This window comes from Vanellus vanellus (assembly GCF_965231255.1).
Source record: "Vanellus vanellus genome assembly, chromosome: 19".
Taxonomy (NCBI): Eukaryota; Metazoa; Chordata; class Aves; order Charadriiformes; family Charadriidae; genus Vanellus; species Vanellus vanellus.
This window is the reverse complement of record NC_138924.1, coordinates 12543689-12563781: the sequence shown is the minus strand read 5'-3', so window position 1 is coordinate 12563781 and position 20093 is coordinate 12543689. Positions and strand designations below refer to the sequence as shown.

The 20093-nt window shown below is 52.1% G+C and overlaps 1 protein-coding gene across 2 annotated transcripts in view; it reads left to right on the top strand.

Moving 5' to 3' along the window:
- The window catches only part of CLUH (clustered mitochondria homolog), a gene marked incomplete at its 5' end in the record, with an annotated part of 41268 nt that overhangs the window by 9489 nt on the left and 11686 nt on the right, over nt 1-20093 (top strand). For both annotated transcript variants that reach the window (XM_082493335.1, XM_082493334.1), the window contains 14 exons: nt 4953-5149; nt 6743-6914; nt 7077-7220; nt 7416-7543; nt 8197-8351; nt 9776-9901; nt 11620-11767; nt 12514-12606; nt 13161-13855; nt 15028-15245; nt 15902-16006; nt 17170-17270; nt 19235-19387; nt 20014-20076. In XM_082493335.1, the coding sequence (XP_082349461.1) occupies nt 4953-5149; nt 6743-6914; nt 7077-7220; nt 7416-7543; nt 8197-8351; nt 9776-9901; nt 11620-11767; nt 12514-12606; nt 13161-13855; nt 15028-15245; nt 15902-16006; nt 17170-17270; nt 19235-19387; nt 20014-20076 (2498 nt within the window). The remainder of the gene's footprint in view (nt 1-4952; nt 5150-6742; nt 6915-7076; nt 7221-7415; nt 7544-8196; nt 8352-9775; nt 9902-11619; nt 11768-12513; nt 12607-13160; nt 13856-15027; nt 15246-15901; nt 16007-17169; nt 17271-19234; nt 19388-20013; nt 20077-20093) is intronic.

Here is a 20093-nt window from a genome sequence, read left to right as displayed (position 1 = left end):
TTTTGCCTTTCTGTCACTGTATTTTGGTTTTGTTCAGTCCCTGTGCAGTGGCTGAATTTTGGTCTCCAGTGCTGTCTTGTGGTGCACCTGGTGGCATGAGGGGATGTGGAGGGTGACTGACGCGAGCTGGTTTGTGGTTAGCGCCTCGCCTGCTTCCCCTGTGCCCGTCCGCGTGCCGGCGGCGGGTGTCGAGGCTGCAGGCACAGCTGGACGGGGCACCGCGCAGAAACTGTCCTGTGCTGCTCAGAATTCGAAATATCTCTGAGGAGGGAAAGGCAGAATTTGGGCCCTCAGAGTGACGCTGGAGCCGATAATAAGAAATGCACTCCTAAACTCAGTGGTGGGAAAGGTAGGGGTTTAATTTTCAGGTTTTGTGTCTCTAACAATCTCCGCTGTTACTAAATGTCGGGAAGATAACATCTCCGGTACAGAGCAGTCTCGGGGTTTGGTACTGCCGCTTCCCCCACTCTCCAGACCAGGCTAACTTGCAGGAACAAAAATTTGCCACCTTTTTGACCTGATTGTTTAAAAAGAGGATTAGTGACTGACTTTGATTTAGAAGATTTGCTGAAGTGTTAATTAGTTATTAACTAACACTTCCCACGATTTATCCTGTCTATCGCTGTATGCAGCCGGCGACATTCAGGTCTTTCATGCCAGGATCCTGACCGGTCGGGTTCGTGAGGTGCCCCCACCTCTGCAGGCTTGCTGTGAGTAGGAACTGTGATTAAAACGGGGCCCGTCACCTTGGCGTGTGTGCTCGTTGTCCGGGTGCAAAGATGAAACGTAATCCTTTTGCTGAACCTCTCTACCAGGTGTGAGCCGCAGTCGGGCAGTCGATTCCTCCTGGTGAGGTGACGCCGCCTCCTCCCCTCTTCTCTGTTTTGCTTTGCCTGTTTTCCTGACGCTTTAGTCTTAGGTGCGCTCAGGGTTTTTTCACGCTGTGCTCCGAGTAGCAGTGAGAACATCGTGTTACAGCCCGGCTGCCAGCCAGTGCAAGCCGGAGCTTAGCCTCCGACGCGCCTGCGGGTACACACCAAGGGCCAAAAGGAGGAGGGTTTTTGCTGGGACGCTGGTGCATCCCTCGGGATGGCAGGGGGGCTTGGAGGTCACTGCGTCTCGAGGCCAACGTGTACCAGGCGGGATCTCCTTGCGCCGTCTCCAGCAGCGCGAGTGGGGCGGTACGTGGGAGGAGTGGCTGCGTAGTGCCCCCGGAGCGGTGAGACTGCTTCCCCGTGACTCAGCCGCCTCCTGCAAAACCGTCCGGGCGGCATCGCACGGCACTTTCTCCTGCGGGCGAGAGCTGGCAACTAAACACAGCTACTGGCCCGTTTGGGGTTTGAACTGAGACTGAGTAACAGGAGGGGGGTCTCCGCAGGTGTCTTTCAGGTGTCCCTGTTGCTCTTCCTGCCATCTTGAATACACTGAAGTCAAGCGCCTGATGCTTTTGCCTCGCTCTCCCTGCCGGCACTGCTGAGGCCACGGCGCAGGCGGTAAGAAACCGGTGACCCACTTTTTAGGCAGGTGGGTGAAGCTCCGCTTCCCCACAGGGAGAGCGCACGGGGTGAGTCAGCACCTCGCGGGCAACACGTCCTCCGGGCCAGCTCGCCTGCGCTGCCGTCACCTGGGGTTGGAACAAAACCTGCTGTTTTTGTCAAAACATACCCATTCTGTAAAAACTCCACTAGAAGGCCTTCGCTGGCCTTAAACCAGAGGGTTAACCTGCTGGACAGCCATTCTTTCTTGGTCCACGCTTAACTCTTGTTTCTGAACTTAAGGCAGTGCTGGCTGGAGCTGGATCTTCTGGCATAAGGAGACGTGAAGGTGTTGCCTCTACATGTCTCTTCTGTCGCAAAGTGCAGAACTGTACCAGCTCTGTCTTCACTCAAGTAGGGAAGGAAGGGCGGAAGGTGCGAATATGTTGTATTTCTGCAGACAAGAGTCTCTTGATTTCTGAAACAATCGGTAGTTTGGGGATCTGATACCACTGAGTAGTGAAAAGGAGGAGCGTGGTCCTGTTTGGTAACTTTTCCTTGAAGCATGCACGCTTTCCCTGTCTTGCTTTGCTTTGCGGCTGAAGGTGTGTGTTTGCTGCGCTCGAGACCAGCGTGCGCATGGGTTACTCGGCTCTCGTGTGAAACCCGTCTCCTTCTGGTTTGGTTACTCCCTATGCACTGCTGTGCTCCCCACTTCCAGCTCCAAGCTGGCCAGTTCGTTTCTGCTTGCTATGGTGGCACCTTCTCTGCTGGATCTTGCTTAGAAAAAGAGACACAAAACAAAATCACATGTACTTAGAGATGACTGTGTCCCTTTCAGGAATATCCTGCCAAATGTTGTGGCACAGAAGTAGCTTCAGTGCCCACCTCGCTACTGCTGATGATTCGGTTGATTGGAGAGCATCCCTGGTCAAGCCTTTAGCATGACTACCAGGCACAGGGCAGACTGCGGGAGCATCAGGACAGGCGACATGGCTGGGAACGAGAGCAGAGAGGCAGGAGCTGGCACATCCCACCGGCTGCTCCTCCCACACCTCAGCTGCCAGCAAAAGTCCACTGGTCATAAGCAGCATCTCGAGCCTGGCATCTGTGACGCTGGTGGAAAAGGTCCTGAGTCATGGATAGGTGGAGACTGGGGGTCTTGGGGCGGTGAGCAGCACCGCTGCGGCTGTGCCTGGATTTTTCCGTTGGCTGCTGCCACAGCAGTTGAAGATGGGCTGTTGGGTCATCAGTCAGCGCTACAGCCTTCCTTGTAGCCAAACTCTTCCTCCTCTTTCTGGCTGCTACAGCAGGAGCAAAAGTTCAATGATCCTGCCCCGTTTGAGGAGGCAGGAGCTGGACCAAGCCTGGTGCAGGAGCCTGGCGAGTCGTCCTGTCTGTGGTACCAGTAGCCCCAGGTGTAGCATTTCTGCGACAGCTTTTCTGCTCTCCCTCCTCGTCCCCACGTGTTCAGGCAGTCTGGGACGTGGCTGTGCGGGCTGTAGGGTGTGACGAGGGGCTCTCCCCAGCCCTCTGGGCATGGCGTGGTTTTTCTGAAACCACATCTCTTGGCACTCTTGTGTGGAGCTTTTCTTTCTCCTTCCTAGCATGACTGCAGCTTGCCAGGGCCAGAACTCTTGTCTGGTTTGCCTATGGTTTCATCTGTCAAAGAAATGAACAGCTCACGTTGGGGACATACGCAAAGTGACAGGGAACGTGAGCAGCAGCTGCCGAGATGCTGAAGGCAGTAGAGGCTGCGTAAGGTAACTTCTACCTGCTGTCTTTTGGAACGGGAGTGCTTTCCTTGTGTTTCTTGCTTTTTCACCATGTCCTAATTCAACCTTGACAGTTGTTTCTGAGGTGGGTTTGCTGTTGGCAGTCATAGTCTGGAGCAGGAGTATGACTCTTCGGAGACACTTCAGCAGGGCTCATCGCTGCAGCCTCGTGTTGCGCTCCAGAGGTGTGCAAGGGGATAGGGCATTTCCATCCCTGTTCTTATACGTGGTGAAGGCTGAGTGACTTTCCTGTGCTGCTGGGGCAGTTGGGGCTGACAGGTGAGAACTAGCTGTGATAGCTTTAGGTCTTCAAGCCACAGCACCAGTCTGCGCTTCAGAAATGACGAAGGTTGAGCTGCCATCTCCCCCGAAGCACAGCTGGGGCTGATGCCTTGCTAGGAGGTGAGGAGGAGGAAAGAGGACCTGCCAGGTGGAGCTGGCTGGAGGACTGCAGCGTGGTGCTCAGCAGCCTTGGGGCGTTATCCTGACCTTGAGCCGCCCTGACCCCCTGCAGCCTTTTGGAAAGGCTGTTCCCAGTGCCCAGGAAAGCCCCCAGCCTGCTCCGTCCGTGCTGCCTGCGAGTGGGGGCCTGGGAGCGCCAAGATAGAGCTGGTGCGCATGAGTGGGGGTCCAGCGGCCGGCTGTGCTGGCCGGGCCGGCCGTGCTGCGAACGCGTCCTGTGGGGCGTGATGCCCACTTCCTTCCAGTGCTCACCGCCTGGGCTAGGCGGATCAGAGCGGTGCCCTGCTCCCAGGCTGGGGACAAGGGTGTCTCTTCCTTCTCTCGACAGCTGTCATCAGTGGCTCTTTCCACGACTCCAGCTTACCCTGGCATCGCCTCAGTCCAGCAATGCGGTGTATCCTCTTTGGCGTGGTCCCCTGCCCGGTTTGGTGGGTGTAGGCTGCTCCAGACCTGCAGCTTCCTAGATCTTATCATCTCTCTGACATTATCCGCCTTATTGGAAAAGAAAACAAACCATTGTGGGAGCAGTGAAGTAGGTGCAGAGAGCTCCCCATCTCTGTGACTCGTCTGCCTAAATGAGCACTTAAAATGTCGTCACTGTTTTCTTGAATAAAATCGCTTAGGCAAAGCCTCGCCTTGGCACCATGGGATCTCTGCGAAGTATTTTGGAAATGCAGAGGGTGGCCAGATGTGGGCAGGGCCGTGGGAGCTGTTTGTGTGCCTGTGGAGTAACCTGGCTCCCACGTGATGCGCAGCTTAGCAATGCAACTGCGTCCTCCCCTCCCTGCTCTCCTGGCTGAACGGTGGCATACCAGGAGGTATGTTAGGAGCTGCTTAACATGTTGGTGCAGAGGTTACAGCTGCCTCCGGGCCGCAAAGCACCACACACCCATCTCTTTTAATTAAGGGGCTTCATAAGACTGAGCTGAATGTGTTGTACACTGATCCATCCTTCCTGCTTCACTCCCCTCCCCGCTCTGCACAGGGTTTGTGGAAGATGCAAACCCCGCAGGCGAGCGAGAGCGTGATAATTATGCTGTGAGGTGAAGGCAGGGAAGGGCCTGGCACACCTATGTCTAGTAAACACCAAGTGCAGAATAAAACGCTTGCTGCCTTTTAACCCCTGGTTCGCTTGGGTTGGTCAGAGGACAGCAGTGTTGTCCGAACCAGCCTCTCCAGCCGCTCAGAGAGGACCGTCCGTTTGCTCATATCTTGTCTCAATCCCTCTCTTCTTGCCCAGAGCACCCGTCTGGCGTGGCACTGATGAATGGTAGTGGCCCACACGAGAGCCTCAAGGGCGAGAAGGATGCCAGGCAGAACGGTCACGAAGAGGCTGACCCAGGAGAAGATGGGAACGACCAGGAGGTCATTGTCATACAGGACACGGGATTTACCGTCAAGATCTGCGCGCCAGGAATAGAGCCCTTTTCCCTGCAGGTACCTCCCTTCGCCGGCTGGGCAGGGGAACGGAGGCGGGAAGTGTTTGAGCCAGGGCACACACAGCACTGTCCCTTCGGCCAGGCAGGGAAGAGGACAGGGGGCTGCATCTGGGAAGACCCCTGTTAGCCCCCGCAGCCTGGACAGTACCTTCAGGCTGCTCGCAGCTCCCTGGCTTCTCTGCCCTCTCTTGGGATTAAGGGGGAAGGAGGTGGCAAAGCATGGGGGGTGCAGGAGCGAAGCTGCCTGACCAGTGGCTTCTAGAGAAAAAGGAAGGAGGAGATGTGAGAAACAGGCGGTCTGGCACAGGTCTGCCGAGGCTCTGCAAGGATGGGGAGGTGTTCTGCTCCGGATTCCAGGTGTGGAGCCAGGGCAGGGGGAGTTAGCCGAGGGGTAGCAGTTCCCTGTCCATCACAGAGGGGCTCAGGCATGGAGCTGAGCACAGGGGAAATGGCCTTCCTGCTTCTGGGCTGTTTTGAAGGAGGGATGTGAAATCACGATTTTTGGGTCTGACTCTCCGGAAGGGAAAATCCCGTGCTTGCCCAGCAGCTTTGGCATGGTTCTCCTGCGGGCTAACGTGGGTTTGGTACAGTGACAGGCGCTGGCACAGCTCAGGGAGCTCAAGCACCAGCCTGAAGATCAAGGGAATGATGCAGTCTCCGCTTCCCCTCTGCAGAGAGAGCTCTGCATGTGTCATGTGGACAATGGCATGTGCTGCCAGATCAGGACAGGCTTTGACATGCCTAGCTGATACTCCAATTTAGTTTGATACTTCACTGAAAACTGTTTGGATGAAGTATTTCTGATTTTGAGGGGAGGCACCTGGAAGTCTAAACCAATTGGGAAGTCTTATCTCCTCAAGAGTAGCAGAGAGTGCAGTGAAATTGCATCCCCCATGGAACTAGCTGTATCTCAGCCTAGCTTTTTTCTCCTTTAAATCCCTTTGGCTGTTAGTTTTAATAGGCTAATAATAGCAGGCCATGTTGTTTACAGCAGCTTATGTAAACTACCCTGAGTCCTCCTAGCTCCCGAGCAGTGGCGCCGGAGCAGGGAGGTGGGAGAGCAGCCCTGGTGCACAAGCCGGGGTGGTTTCTTGCATCACGGGAGCTGTGCGCTTGCAGGCGGTGTGCCCTGCAGGTGTGGCACTGGCGTGGACATGCCACACCGCGCTGCGGATACCACGGCAGATCGAGTGGAGGAAATGGTCTGTTTTCCATGTGCATCATTCAAAGCCTCACCACAAATGCGTAGTGTGAATGGATAAGGGAAGAGCCCCTGGTTCCCCCCCGGCCCTTTCTGTTCCTTCACTGCCCTCTCTGCCACCTCTCTCCAATGCCGGGTGCTCGGCACAGCACCAGGATGTGACACCTCTGCGTGCCAAGCTGTGTGGGATGGAGCCGGGGTGGCTGACCCTGCCAGAGGTGGCAGTGCCCTCCCAGCAGGGCCAGAAGTGATCTTCCTGGGAGGGAGAGCTAGAGCCTGCCTTTCCAACCCTGGAGAGGTACAAAAGGTGTTTGATTCTGCAGCAGAGGGGCAAAGTTTGGCAAGAACACGTGTGAGGACTGAGAATAACTATGTTCTTCCCTTCTTAAGGTCTCTCCTCAAGAGATGGTGCAAGAGATCCACCAAGTTTTGATGGACCGTGAGGATACCTGCCATCGGACTTGCTTCTCTCTGCAGTTGGATGGCAATGTCCTTGATAACTTTGCTGAGCTGAAAACTATTGAAGGACTGCAGGAGGGCTCGCTGCTGAAAGTGGTGGAAGGCAAGTTCCTTCAGACTTTGGGAGGGCCTGAGCAAGGGCTTTCATAGGGAGTGGTTTAGGCCACCTGGCAGACCCTTCCTGTGGTTCCTTTTTGAGACTCGTGTGCCAAAGGAGTAAGCAACTGTGTAATTCCAATTTCTTTCCTCCCTTTTTGCTCATCAGAGCCATACACAGTGCGAGAAGCTAGGATACATGTGCGTCACATTCGGGACCTTCTGAAGAGTCTTGACCCATCAGATGCTTTCAATGGTGTGGACTGTAATTCATTGTCCTTCCTGAGTGTCTTCACTGAAGGAGACCTGGGAGGTACGGGGCAAAAAGGCTTCTCTGGTGTGGTCAGTGTTTCATTCCCCTGACTCCTTCCTTTGTTAAAACATACCGTAACAATCAGCTGTCCCACATCATTCAGGAATGCAGAGAAACACTCAAAGCACTTCTGCATTCCTCCTTGAATGATTGCTGCACTTTTCAGCACTGATATTCTATCTCTGTCCATTCTAGACAGTGGAAAGCGGAAGAAGAAAGGTACTGAAATGGAACAAATTGACTGCACCCCTCCCGAACATATCCTGCCAGGTAGCAAAGAGAGACCCCTGTGTGCCCTTCAGCCCCAGAACAGAGACTGGAAGGTAGAGTTCTCCTGTGTCATTACAACAGCTATCGGCACATTCCTTGCAGCAAACTGGTGTTCAGGGATTGAAAGCCGCACTGCAGTGGACTTTGGGATTTGCTCTGCTTGATGCTTAATGAGTGCTGGAATAGCACTGCTTGGCCAAAAGAATAAAGTCCAAGAGCTTGGGTGCAAAACACTGGACACCGTGTCTGGACATCTGCAGAGTGTAAAGTGGCCAGTATTGTTGGGAGGGGTGGCAGGGAAGGGAGAACAGCGTTTCCCTGCAAAGTCCTGGAGACAGGATCCGCAGATCACTACAGATTACCCTTGGCTTTCCCATACCCTCCCACTTGGACTCCGGTTTAGAAGCTGCCATTTGAAAACCAGTACAGCAAGAAATCCATGCCTTGTGCAGCCCAAAGGCCCAGGGTGTCTGTTTTTACCCGTGTCTTACGGTGTGAGAGGCAGCAAACTGAGGCAAATTAGTGGACTGCAAACAGCTCGAGGAAGGCTGTGCTCTTGAGACCAGTTTTTTTTCTGTAAGCTCTGTTTCTGGAACCAAGTGAGGGTGGCAGGTAAAAGGAATCTGGCATGTACATCGAATGGCTCTGTAACTCAAGGGAATTAATTCCTGCTGACAGGAGTTGCTTCTGTTGTGTTCTTCTGTAGCCTTTGCAGTGCCTAAAGGTATTGACGATGAGTGGCTGGAACCCTCCACCTGGTAACCGGAAAATGCATGGGGACCTCATGTATTTATATGTCATCACGGTGGAGGATCGGCACGTCAGTATCACTGCATCCACTCGAGGATTTTACTTGAATCAGTGAGTAACTATGATTCCTCCTGTCCTGCCCTGCAGCAGGGAGCTTGTAATAGCCAACTGGGGGGGGGGGACGACACAACAAAACACAAACAACTGCTGCTTTTTTTTTTTTTTTTTTTTAAAATAGCTTATTTTAATTCACTGCTTACATAGGTTTGTAGGAGTTGCTATACTGGATGGGGCTGTTCAGTTACGCCTGGTACCATTTCTTCACAGTGGATAAATGCCTGATGCTTTAGGGAAAGTTTAAACATCCCATAATGTCATCAGCTAATTAGAGCATTTTGAGTTGGGAGGGAATTCCTTCCTGACCATTACAACTATCTCATTTTGCCCTAAAGCAAACGCACAGCCTGTCAGAACTTCCGAAGCTGGGCACAGATTTGACTAGGTTGTTTTTTTCCCTAGTGCCCGTGAGAGACTGTCGAAGCGGCTGCGCTGCGCCGGTGCCTGTGCGAGGGGCTGGGGGAGGCGCAGGGTCCATCCAGCCCGGTGCTGTAACAGAGCCCTGTTGAGTTGAGGGTGGACAGGAGGGAACTTCAGAGCAACAAACCCCACTGTACCTGAGCAACCATCAGTTCAGAACCATCTCTGGGCGGCCTTGGTCTTGCAGTCCAGATAATTGCCTGGGCAACCATCGCTGCATGTTTGAAATACAAGGTTATAGTTCACAGAAAGAGAATGAAGCTGCCTGAAGAGAGGGAGAGCTTAAAATATAGAAGATAAAATTCAAGCACGTTTCCACCTTCTGTCTCATTATGAAGTGGAAGTGCTCTATGTTAAACTGGCTTGTGAAAGAAATAATTTGTAGTCCACTGTTTCCCCCCAGATCTGTAAAAACAAGTGTTAAAAGTAATGAGTCTAAGGGTACGTATCTGAGTGCAGGCCCTGGAGACCGAGCGGCCCAGTGAACATGAAACAAGTGGCCTTTTTGAGTTTGGCAAAACATGACCTGGAGAGAGGGAGCTGTGGGTGTGCTCCTGGCAGGTCTGGTGCTCAGCCTTCCAGCCAGGAGGCGAGGGATCTTGAGGGCACCCTCTATTCAGTGTAGCTGGTGCCAGTACCATTGGGTTCTCTAAGCAAAGGTCCTCTTGGTGCATTTGGGAAGCTCTGTGAAATCAATCCTTCCCAGCTATAAAAATAAAAAATTTCTTGAGCCTGGTGGTGGCTGAAGGTCTAAATCAGTTGTGCTGTGCAGTCCGTCAGGGCCCAGGTAGCAGGTTACTCGCTGTATCTCGTGTGGAGAGACGGGAGAGGGTCCGTGCAGCCCATCTGCCCGTGTGGTATCCATTTTGCAAGCAAGCAGGCGGGTCACGCAGTGCGTATACGGAAAGCTCTCGTTTGTGTACCGTGTTCTTAGGGTATGGGAAATCTTGGGTATGACAACGGCTTGTGATTTTTTTTGTTTCTTTTTTCTCTCGCAGGTCTACTGCATACAACTTCAATCCCAAACCTGCAAACCCTAGTTTTCTCAGTCATTCCTTGGTGGAACTACTTAACCAGATCAGCCCTACCTTCAAAAAAAACTTTTCCGCTCTGCAGAAGAAACGGTAGCAGCACTTTTTTCCTCTCTCGTTGCCTTGAGTAGTCTGTTGCGAAGTTGCGTGGTGAGGCTCAGCTGTGTGGCTGGTTCTGCAGGGACTGGACGCCCCTCTGCTGTAGCAAGGATTGCAATGCCTGCTTTCTCTGAGCCCGTGTGGGTGGGGTGGTTGGGACACGCGAGTCTATGCAGCAAGGACCCCAGAACACCTCACCAAATGTCACGGCAGCACCCTGATGAAACTGGCTTTACCTCACTCGAAACGTGGAGCTGTCAGAGCTGGTGGGACTTGTCTGCTGCTGTTCAGCACGACAGTAACAGAGGCCAGTGGAAGCCCAGAGTCCCGATCCTTATCCACTGGGTGGTTTCTCTTGGCTGTAGCTCCCAGATGACTCTCGCTCACAGCATGTAGATTTACAGATTTCGGTTCTGCCTAAAGGAAGGGGTGGGGGGAGGACAGCTTTCCGTTGCCAGGGCAGTATCAGCTGTGGGGCTTACCTGGAGTTCAGCGCCCTCTGTCCCTGCTGAGAAGGGGAACACGTGGGGCAGCTTGCGCAGCGGGAGGGAAAGCCCAGAGGTGGACTGCAGTGTTCATGTGTTGACCAGCTCCCGAGATGTGGGTCCCCTCGCTGAGTCTGCAGGTTGTCTACGTGCTTCCTGGGAGACTTGATGACTTCCCAGCTAGCCAGGCAGGAAAGAGTTAATGTGGAGCATGGCCACATGCTGCAGCATGGACTGGGCTGGTAGCCTGGTCAGCAGGTACTTCTCCCCGGAAGCCAAAAAAGAGACTGAAGCGTAAAATACCAGGGAAAGTAACACAGGAGGGCTTTGCGTAGGCTTATGGTGGAGAGAGAATAATTATTTTAAACATGTCCATGCGTGTTCATTTTCTCTAACTTCCTTTTACTCCTATAATAATAATAACCCCCCCCAAACAATAATGTATTGTTTTATTCTCCTGTCCTTGCTGCAGGGACCATTTATTCTGCTCCAGGACAGTGGGTCCTGTGCAAGAGCCTGTCATTCTTTAGAGTCCACTTAATGAACTGCCTGTGCTCAGCAGGGTGCAAATTGACAGGCACATTGTGTGGCTTTCAGGAGCTCTGCTTCTGCTCTCATTAGGAAGATGAAAGTGACACTAGACAAGGGCTGGAAATTAGCAGTGGCCTCCAGCCACCACTGTGACTATCTGGCCATTTAAAAATGATTGTACTGTATTGCTTCTTGGGCCAGAAGTAAATACAGATGAGACTCCAGCACCTGCTGAGAGCAGACAGATTACACAAGAGGCCGTTCGGTGAAGCTTGCTTTTTCACTTCATTAGTGGATGTGTGCTGGAGGCTGGTGTTGTAGTGCAACCCGTATGGACTGGTGCGAGAGCCGAGAGCCAGTCTGGGAGGTGGCTAGCTGGGAGCGGGCATCCTCCGCCTCCGAATGCAGAGGGTGATGGGTTTCTCTGGAGATACAGCTGAGGATAAAACTGGGGAAAGAGGGATGGGGAGAGCCCAGTAATTCTGCAGACTGCTGTTGAGAGACGCTGCCCGTGCCAATCAGTCACCGTGGGATATAGTGCTTGTTAAATGAAAGTGCACTGTGCTGCTCGTGAGCCCTGGTCTTGTTCTGTTGCGTGTCAGAAACTGGTGTTGCAGCAGAGGGAAAATTCTCTTAGAACAGAAAGAAATCAATCTTCCCTTGGAAAATGTCAAACTGTTTTCACTCCCAAACTAGGGTTCAGAGACACCCCTTTGAAAGGATAGCCACTCCTTTCCAAGTGTACAGCTGGACGGCTCCGCAAGCAGAACACGCCATGGACTGTGTCCGGGCAGAAGACGCTTATACTTCTAGACTGGGCTATGAAGAGCACATACCTGGACAGGTATCAGTCTGGCTTTGCCTGAGAATGCTGGCAAGAGTTTTGCTGCCAGCTGCGCTGGGAACCGGTTGACTTTTAACAAGTAGACCTCTGATATTTATGGAAGGGTTTTTGCTCATCAAGGGAAAACTTGCGGGAGTCCTTGTTCTTGGCAGTGTCCTTGACTACAGGGGCTGTGCTGCTCCAGCTGCAACTCCCTGAGCATGTAAAGGTCCGAGAGGAGCAACATCTGCTGGGGCGTCTATAAATCCCATGTCCCTGCTCCGATGAGCACCACAGCACAGAAGGCAGAGCACTCCTCCATGCGGGTCAGGCCTGGAACGGCTCATGTGTCTGTGACCAAACTGTTCCAAATGTTTCAGTTGCAGCTTCGTAGCGTAAAATCCTGCAGGGCATGAGCGGTGCAGGGCTGTACCGGCTGTCTGCCTGCGGTGTGACCACATCGCAGTGTGCTGGCCGATGACACCTGCACCGTGCCCCTCCAGAGCTAGCAAGCTGCCATTTCGGCTAAACTGCACTGCGTAAGCTGCGCTAATGTAAGATCTATCCCAAACTGCTGTCGAATAAAGTCCACTCACAAGGAATGTTCATTCCTGCTGCTAAGTCACTTCCTCTGAACTCCATGGCAGCCTGAATTCTTGCCCCTTCCCCTCCCTTCTCTCACAAAATGCCTCGTAAAGCAGAAACGCTGACTTGCCGGCCCCTTCCTACACAATGCATTGCTTCCCACAAGGCTTTGACTCTTTCAGACCAGAGACTGGAACGAGGAGCTGCAGACCACACGAGAGCTGCCGCGCAAGAACCTGCCCGAGAGGCTGCTGAGAGAACGAGCCATTTTCAAGGTAACTTTGGGCTGTGCAGGCAACTGCTCAAACAGCCCCTTCTCCACTGCCCATATCGCATCGGGACACTGCACCTGGGCTACCCTTTAGAAACTGCAAAAGGAGGGTCCCCGTTTGTAAGCTAAGGGGTTTTGTGGGGTCTTGTTCTCTCTTGCTCTCTGCTCCCAGTCCCATGGGGAAGAATTGTGCTCCTTGACCCCATGTCTCCATGCTGACCCTGAGGCAGCCACCTCTCAGTCCTCTGCTGTTCTTTCTGATCCAGCCCTCCTTCGAATGGGTGGGAGGAACAGGGGGAGGGAGGGCACACACCTAAGCTGTCCTCTGCAGGGAGCTAATGAGTCTGAGCCATGTTGATCCCTAATGTTCTGGCTCCTGGAGCTCGTATCCAAGGCGCTAGCCAGGCTCACAGAAGTAAAAGCCAGCTGACCTGCCTGCCTGCTTGAGGGCTCTCAGGAGGAGAGGAGTGAAGGAGAAATTTGCAGGGAGCTTTGAGAGCGGGGTGCTGGGAGGGTGGGCGCCCTTCCTTATCCAGCTCTCTCTCCATCTGCCTCCAGGTTCACAGCGACTTCACTGCAGCAGCGACAAGAGGTGCAATGGCTGTCATTGATGGCAATGTCATGGCCATCAACCCCAGTGAAGAGACCAAGATGCAGATGTTCATCTGGAACAACATTTTCTTCAGCCTGGGCTTTGACGTCCGTGACCACTACAAGGACTTTGGCGGAGATGTTGCTGCTTACGTAGCTCCTACCAATGATCTCAATGGTGTGCGGACCTATAATGCTGTGGATGTAGAAGGGCTGTACACACTGGGGACTGTAGTGGTGGATTACAGAGGTTACAGGGTGACAGCTCAGTCTATTATTCCGGGCATCTTGGAACGGGAGCAGGAACAGAGTGTCATCTATGGGTCAATAGACTTTGGCAAGACAGTTGTCTCACACCCCAAGTACCTGGAGCTGCTGGAGAAGACCAGCAGGCCGCTTAAGATCCAGAAGCACAAAGTCCTCAATGACAAGAATGAGGAGGTGGAGCTGTGCTCCTCTGTGGAGTGCAAAGGCATTATTGGCAACGATGGGCGTCACTACATCCTGGACCTGCTCCGCACTTTCCCTCCAGATCTAAACTTTCTGCCAGTTGAAGGGGAGGAGATGCCAGAGGAATGTAAGAAAATGGGGTTCCCCAAGCAGCACAGACACAAGCTTTGCTGTCTCCGGCAAGAGCTTGTTGATGCCTTCGTAGAACACAGGTGAGCTGAACTCCTCCCTTCCTCCACCTGCAGCTGGTAATGGTCTAAGTCAGGACCATGCTGCATTATCCCGGGGACGTCACAGCAGAGCTCCCAGAAGTGGGCAGCTAACTTCCCCATTGCTCGGTCGTGCAGGTGCAATTATAGAAACTTAATTAACGCGAGGTGAAAACAGTAGGGATTCTGACAGGGTTACGGGGAGATGGGGAAAGAAGTAGTTTGTGTTTTTGTGTCCAGATCTGGTTTTGGTGTTTCCTGTCCACACATTTAGAAGTTCTTTCCTTGCAGATACCCTGGGCACCCGATGGCTTGGCAATGGGAAGGCTTTATGCTTCTTTTTAAGGCTCTCCAGTTGTCTTGAATACTACCTTTTTCCTAGTGGCTGAAACAAGTTACCTATGGGAACTGCTGTAGGCACTTTTGTGGTGGGATGTGTTGGCGTTTGGGCTTACTGAGTGCAGGCGAGGAAGCGGGAGCTCTGGAGCAGGACAAGTCGAAGTCATGCGGTGTGGCCACGTGGTGCTGGTGATGTTAATGCTCCTGCTTCCCGTGTGAAGGGCTGCAGGTGCTCAGCTATCACAGATGGTCAGAGCCTGTGCTTCACTTGCTGGGAGGACGAGCCCTCCAGTTGCTGACGGAGGAGCCCTGCCCGCTGAGCAACCAGTTCTGCAGCCAGCGCCCTTCCCAGTTCTGCCACGTGCCTGCAGGCAGGCTTTGCTGCTCCCTGGGAGAGCTTCCAGACCAGCAGCCTGCAGGACCGTGGCTGTAGGGTGCTGCTGCTCCTCCTTGGCTAGCACAGGCCTCTCTCTCCTAAGGTCTCCCGGCAAAGTGGCTGCTGGCTTGTGTTCGACTGGCCCTGGCATCTGGCACTGAGAGTCTCCCCGAGCTCTCTGCTGATGCTGCGTGTGGAAGGCAATTTGTAACCACTGCAAGGAGATTAGCTTCCCGTTGGGATGGGTAATGAAAGCCCACTTTTTTCTTTATTCTTCCAATAAACTAATGTGCGCTCCTTTGATTTTGGAAAGCTCACGCGAAGAGGGTGTACATCTTGCCTTTCCACAGGGAAACTGTGTAGTCTATAGTGCTGACTTGGTGAGGTTTTTCCTCACTGAGCAGTGGTGATCCTCTTGGACTCTCCTATTGTGCTGAATTCCTCTTTTCCTTTACTATAGGTATCTCTTATTCATGAAGCTGGCTGCACTGCAGCTGATGCAGCAGAAAGCCAACAAGCAGGAGAGCTCAGGTGCGCTGGAAAATGGTGCCTCTCCGGAGAACGGTACTGCAGACAGCGAGAAGTCTGAGTCAGAGGATGGTAAAATAGACGATAACGTGACTGGACTTGATCAGGTGAAAGAGCTTGCTGAGACCATTGCATCTGATGATGGAACAGGTATTTCGTCCTCAGCGCCAGAAGCAGCCGGGGCTCCTGCCCTAGCGGGTGGGCTGTGCCTCTGGCAGGGGCTGTGCCAGGCTGGGGGTGCTCGGGGTGATGGTTTGTTGTGAAACAGGACAAGCGCTGGCTGCATCCATCAGTGTTGTCTTGGCTCTTTGCATAGGGCTGTTCGCATACTAATGAATTAGTCACACCGGGGGCGGTTGGGTTGGTGGGCAAGTGTCTCTGACGGCAGCAAGCCCACCAGCTCTGCCGCAGGAGCCAGAGCCCGGCCAGCAAGCTGGCCTGCGGGGCCGGGGCCGTGCTGCCGGAGCCGTAGCGCGGGTGGAGGGGAGCGGGCTGTGGCGGGGCTCAACGCGTGCAATGCACAGACACCTCTGGGAATCCCAGGCTCGGATAAACGAGTATCTGTGGTTGGGAGGTGGGAGTCGATGGGTTTCTGGGTCATCTCACATCCTCTTGTTCAGACTTTGCATTTTGCAGCCATTCTCCTTTCCAAATGTCTTACAACTGATTGTTTTTATAATGGATTTCTGCAGAATGTGCCATCGTTGCTGCTTCTAGTAACGTAACTTGTCTCTTAATTTAATAGCTAGGCTTGTCATTTTCTGAAATCCACATTCATTTGTATTCTATTTTTCTTCCTGCTCCAGTGGATCCCAAAAGCAGAGAAGTGATTCGAAACGCTTGCAAGGCTGTAGGCTCCATTAGTGACACATCATTTGACATTCGGTTTAACCCAGATATTTTCTCACCAGGTACGTGTACGAAGAGCTGGTTTTAGTCCTCCTTCAGAGGATTGCTGTGTCCAGCCAGCTACAGACAAAAATTGTTTTCTGTAGCTAAGAATATTGCTGGCTTTTGGCTAGCTGGGCATGGTGCAGGATTCTCCGTGAAGCACAAAGATACAGAAAAGAGAAAGCGGTGTAATTGATTGCAATGCTCAAGCTACCAAATGCAGGCAGTAAGCTGTCTCCCACCGCCGCGCTCGGGGGAGGTCTGCAGATTGCTGCCAAGAATCTTCCTGCGATTCTCCAGTATCCCAGCTGCTAGACCACATGAAAAGAAGCAGAGGGAGGGGAAAAAAATAAATTTGATCCTAATGTAGTAGTTTACACAAAAAACAGCAGTTGTAGTTGAACGACTGATGTTGCATTGTCAGGGAAGGGCAGGGTTTGTTTTAGTAACGTTATGGTAAGCAGGTCACAGTGCCCTTGCGAATGCATGCATCAGTCACAGGCATTGTATGGAGCTTTCCATGGCTGGAATCAGTTTGTTTTTTTTTTTTTAATTTGGAAACACAGAAGAAGCTGCCAGGGGGCTTATGGGGGTGAATGCCAAGGCTGTATGCATGCAAATTGCAGGGGAATGGCCACATAGTTGAATTTAGCCTGGAACAAATGTGTCAGAAGGAGCATGTTTTGAAACGCTGAAGCATCTTTTATGGCTGGTAAGGATTAGTGCTTTGGCACCAACTTAAGCAGCTAGAACTTAAAACCTTATTTTAATTTTGGTGTGCAAAAGCAAAAGGCTCCGAGTTTCTAGCGCTCGCAGCGTTTGCTGGTCCATCTGCTGAAATGTTCCTGCCCCGCTCTAGCCAGTTGACTCTTTTGCACTGGAAGTGTAGACAGCACTTTGCAATAGGTAGAAATGACCAGTTAAAGAGCAGAATTTGGGCTTTTAAAAGCTGCATTAAGAATGAATGTGAATGCCCAAGAGCAGCACAGCTCCTAACCAAGCAGAGCAGCAAATGCCCTTTCCATCGAAGCGTGTTGTAGAGCAGATGAGTTTTTTAAGAAGAGTCTTTAATTCCAGGGAGACGGTCACTTTAACTTTTTACCTGCTTTTACTATGTATTTCTGTCTATTACTTATTTCTTCTTTGGGTTGATGTGTTATGTTTTCCTCTTTTACTCTCCTAGGTGTTCGTTTTCCCGAGTCTGGCAAAGAGGAGGTGCAGGATCAGAAGCAGTTGCTGAAGGATGCTGCTGCGTTCTTGCTGTCGTGCCAGATCCCAGGTTTGGTAAGGAACTGAGGACCAGCAGTAATGTCCCCTCCGAAAGCTTGCCTCAAGCCTGGCCGCTCTGAGCAAGCAGTGACGCGGCAGCACGCCAGCTTCGCGTCCCAAGCAAACGCTGAGTTCTCCTGCTGGCAGCCGAGTTCTGGCGCCCATGGTGAAGTGCGGTGAACAGTGCAAGCACAAAAGGGGTTTGCCATTTCCTGCCTTGCATCATGGCACAATTTTCCCACCTCAATCCAACAATGAGTTTTTGGCACTAGTAATTAACAGCTATTGCTAAGAGTTTGGGACAATAAAGACCACATAAGTCATCCTCCCTAGCCCTGGGCATCCTGCACAACTTACTGTATTGTCTGACCCCAATTGTGACTCAATTGGTGATTAATAATTTGGAGCGAACTGGGAAATTGTTCTTACTAATATCTATTGTAAAAACTCCCTCTGTCAGTCTTTAGCATTTTGGATGCTTACCCATGCACCTGGCTAGATAAGAAATACCAGCTTTTCCCTTCTCGAGGTGCTCTCTAAATTGACTGCTCGTGCATGTGTTACAGCAGGCACTGTAACTGGGAGGGTAGAATTGACGATCTCCACTCTAAGGGGTTCAGGAGTTGTTGGTCTTATGTAGGAGGGGATTTTCCTTGCAGGAAAGTTTCTTCTGAACAATGAACTATTTTTCTAGTTGGCATAACCTTTAAGACCAGCTGTTCAGCCTTTAAATAAAAAAAAGGAGGGGGAGTGAATCAGAAAAGGGCTTGGTTACTGTTGGTTTACAAAATAGTTGATACGCTAGTGTATAAACCCAAAATGCTGCATAAGCATGTGTGAGGGCAAGTTACAGGTCAGCTGCTGTAAGCAGGCAGTCCTCTCTGCTCTGCATATGGGAGAGTAACTGGTGGTACTCTGTGATGTGAATTAAGTGACTCTTTATCAGCACTCAACACAACTTAAAATGCAAGTGCCATTTCCCCTTATCAGCCAAGTGTACACGACTCCATGTAGTCTTTTAATTGGAAATGTTCTTAGTTAGTGACTGCGAGGCCCTTAGGAAGGGTTAGCCCGCTAGTGCCGCAAGCGCTAGTTAGACAAACCATGCCAAAGGGAAAGCGGTTCTCATTGCCTGAGCCACAGAGTCCTCCGAGTCCCTACTCTGCTACTGAGTTCCTGCGTGGCCTCAGGCAAACCGCTGGAAGTCGTGTGCTGAACTGTGCTGAACGCCGTCGCAATCCCCCCCGGTCTCCTTGTGCCACTGGAGACACCGCATGCTCAGCGCTTGGTTACAGTTCTCAGTGCGGCTCCGCGGGGCCTTTGCCTCTGCTTGTTTGGCACAGGGAATCGGATGAAGCCTGAGCTGTTTTAGCGTGACTCTTGATCTCTCCGCACCTCAGTTCCCAGTGCTTATTGGGAGTGCGTAGTGCTGCTCATTCTCCACCAAGACATAAGAGTGAAAATGGTACAAGTGGCAAGGAGCTTGCGCAAACTGCTTTGGGCTCCCTGCTGCGAGTGTTCCCCTTGCCCGCGTAGCGTGGTGCTCTCTGGTATTACAGCACTCTACCCACCGAAAGAGCCTTGCTTGGGGGCACTGTGAGCCCTCGGGGTGCCCCTCAACCCCAGGTAACAGCCGCTCGGGGGTTCCTCTGTGCTGCATCCCAGAGCAGCAGTCCCAGCCCAGAGGCAGAGCAGAGGAGGCACTAACCAGAGCCCCCGAGGAGGCTCTACAGGTGGAATCTACGGGCTTTGCCAGCGGTGGAGCCTATGGCCCGGGGCAGGGAGCGCCCGGCTGCTCAGTGCTCTGTGCTTGTCAGCTCCCACTGTGTCTGTAACTTCAGTGTCATCCCTGGAAACTGCCTTCTCTGGCAGGGCGCTCTATTTTCAGTCTTTTTTTAATTTATTTATTTCATTTTTTTTTAATTGAAATTCTTTCCTTCGTGTTTGCGCTCTGTAACTGATTTGCATCTATCCTGCAGGTCAAAGACTGCCTGGATCACACGGTGCTCCCGATGGACGGGGCTACCTTGGCAGAGGCCATGCACCAGAGGGGCATCAACATGCGTTACCTAGGCAAAGTGATCAACTTCATCACCAAGACCCCTGGCCGTGCTCAGCTGGATCACATTTTTGTAAGCATCACGTTTAACTTCAGACTGACAATTAAAACCACCTCTGGCATAATTTGCTCTGTATAGATTCCAACTTGGCTGATTGTTTTCTCTGTGTAAAAATAAACAGCTTCACAAACAGAGGAGGGAGAAGGACCTGTAAGTGGCAGATGGGGAGTTTTGCTTCTAAATTCCTAATGGCTTTCATAATGTTAGGGCCTTTGAGTGTCCTTTGGGATAGAGAAGCGCTTCAGGGGTTCCCAAGCACAATAGCAGTAACACACAGTTGGATTTTAAGCCGTGTGTTTTTTAAGCTTCTAAGATCCGTCGGGGCTTTGGATTAAATTAGGAAATTGTGAGCGGCTGCCCGTGAGCGTGCGCAGGGCGAGTGCTGGGGTGGCTCCTGGAAGCGCCGTTAGAGCTGAGCTGTATCGCAGGGGGTGGCCGTGGTCCCCACACACGGGGGCACAGGGGGCTCTTCCCCGGCGCCAGGAGTCTTGTCAGATGCCAAACAGTTCTGAGCTGCAGGGTGGGGACTGGAGAATGTCTTCTGCAGATCTTGATAAGAGCCCACTTCAAAAGCAAAGCATGTTTTCATTGTTATTGCCGACTGACTCTTAATCTCTGTTCTTTATTCCTTTGGGTAGAAAATAGGAATCAGTGAATTGATCACTCGATCAGCTAAACACATCTTCAAGACGTACCTCCAGGTATGACCTGCAGTCTA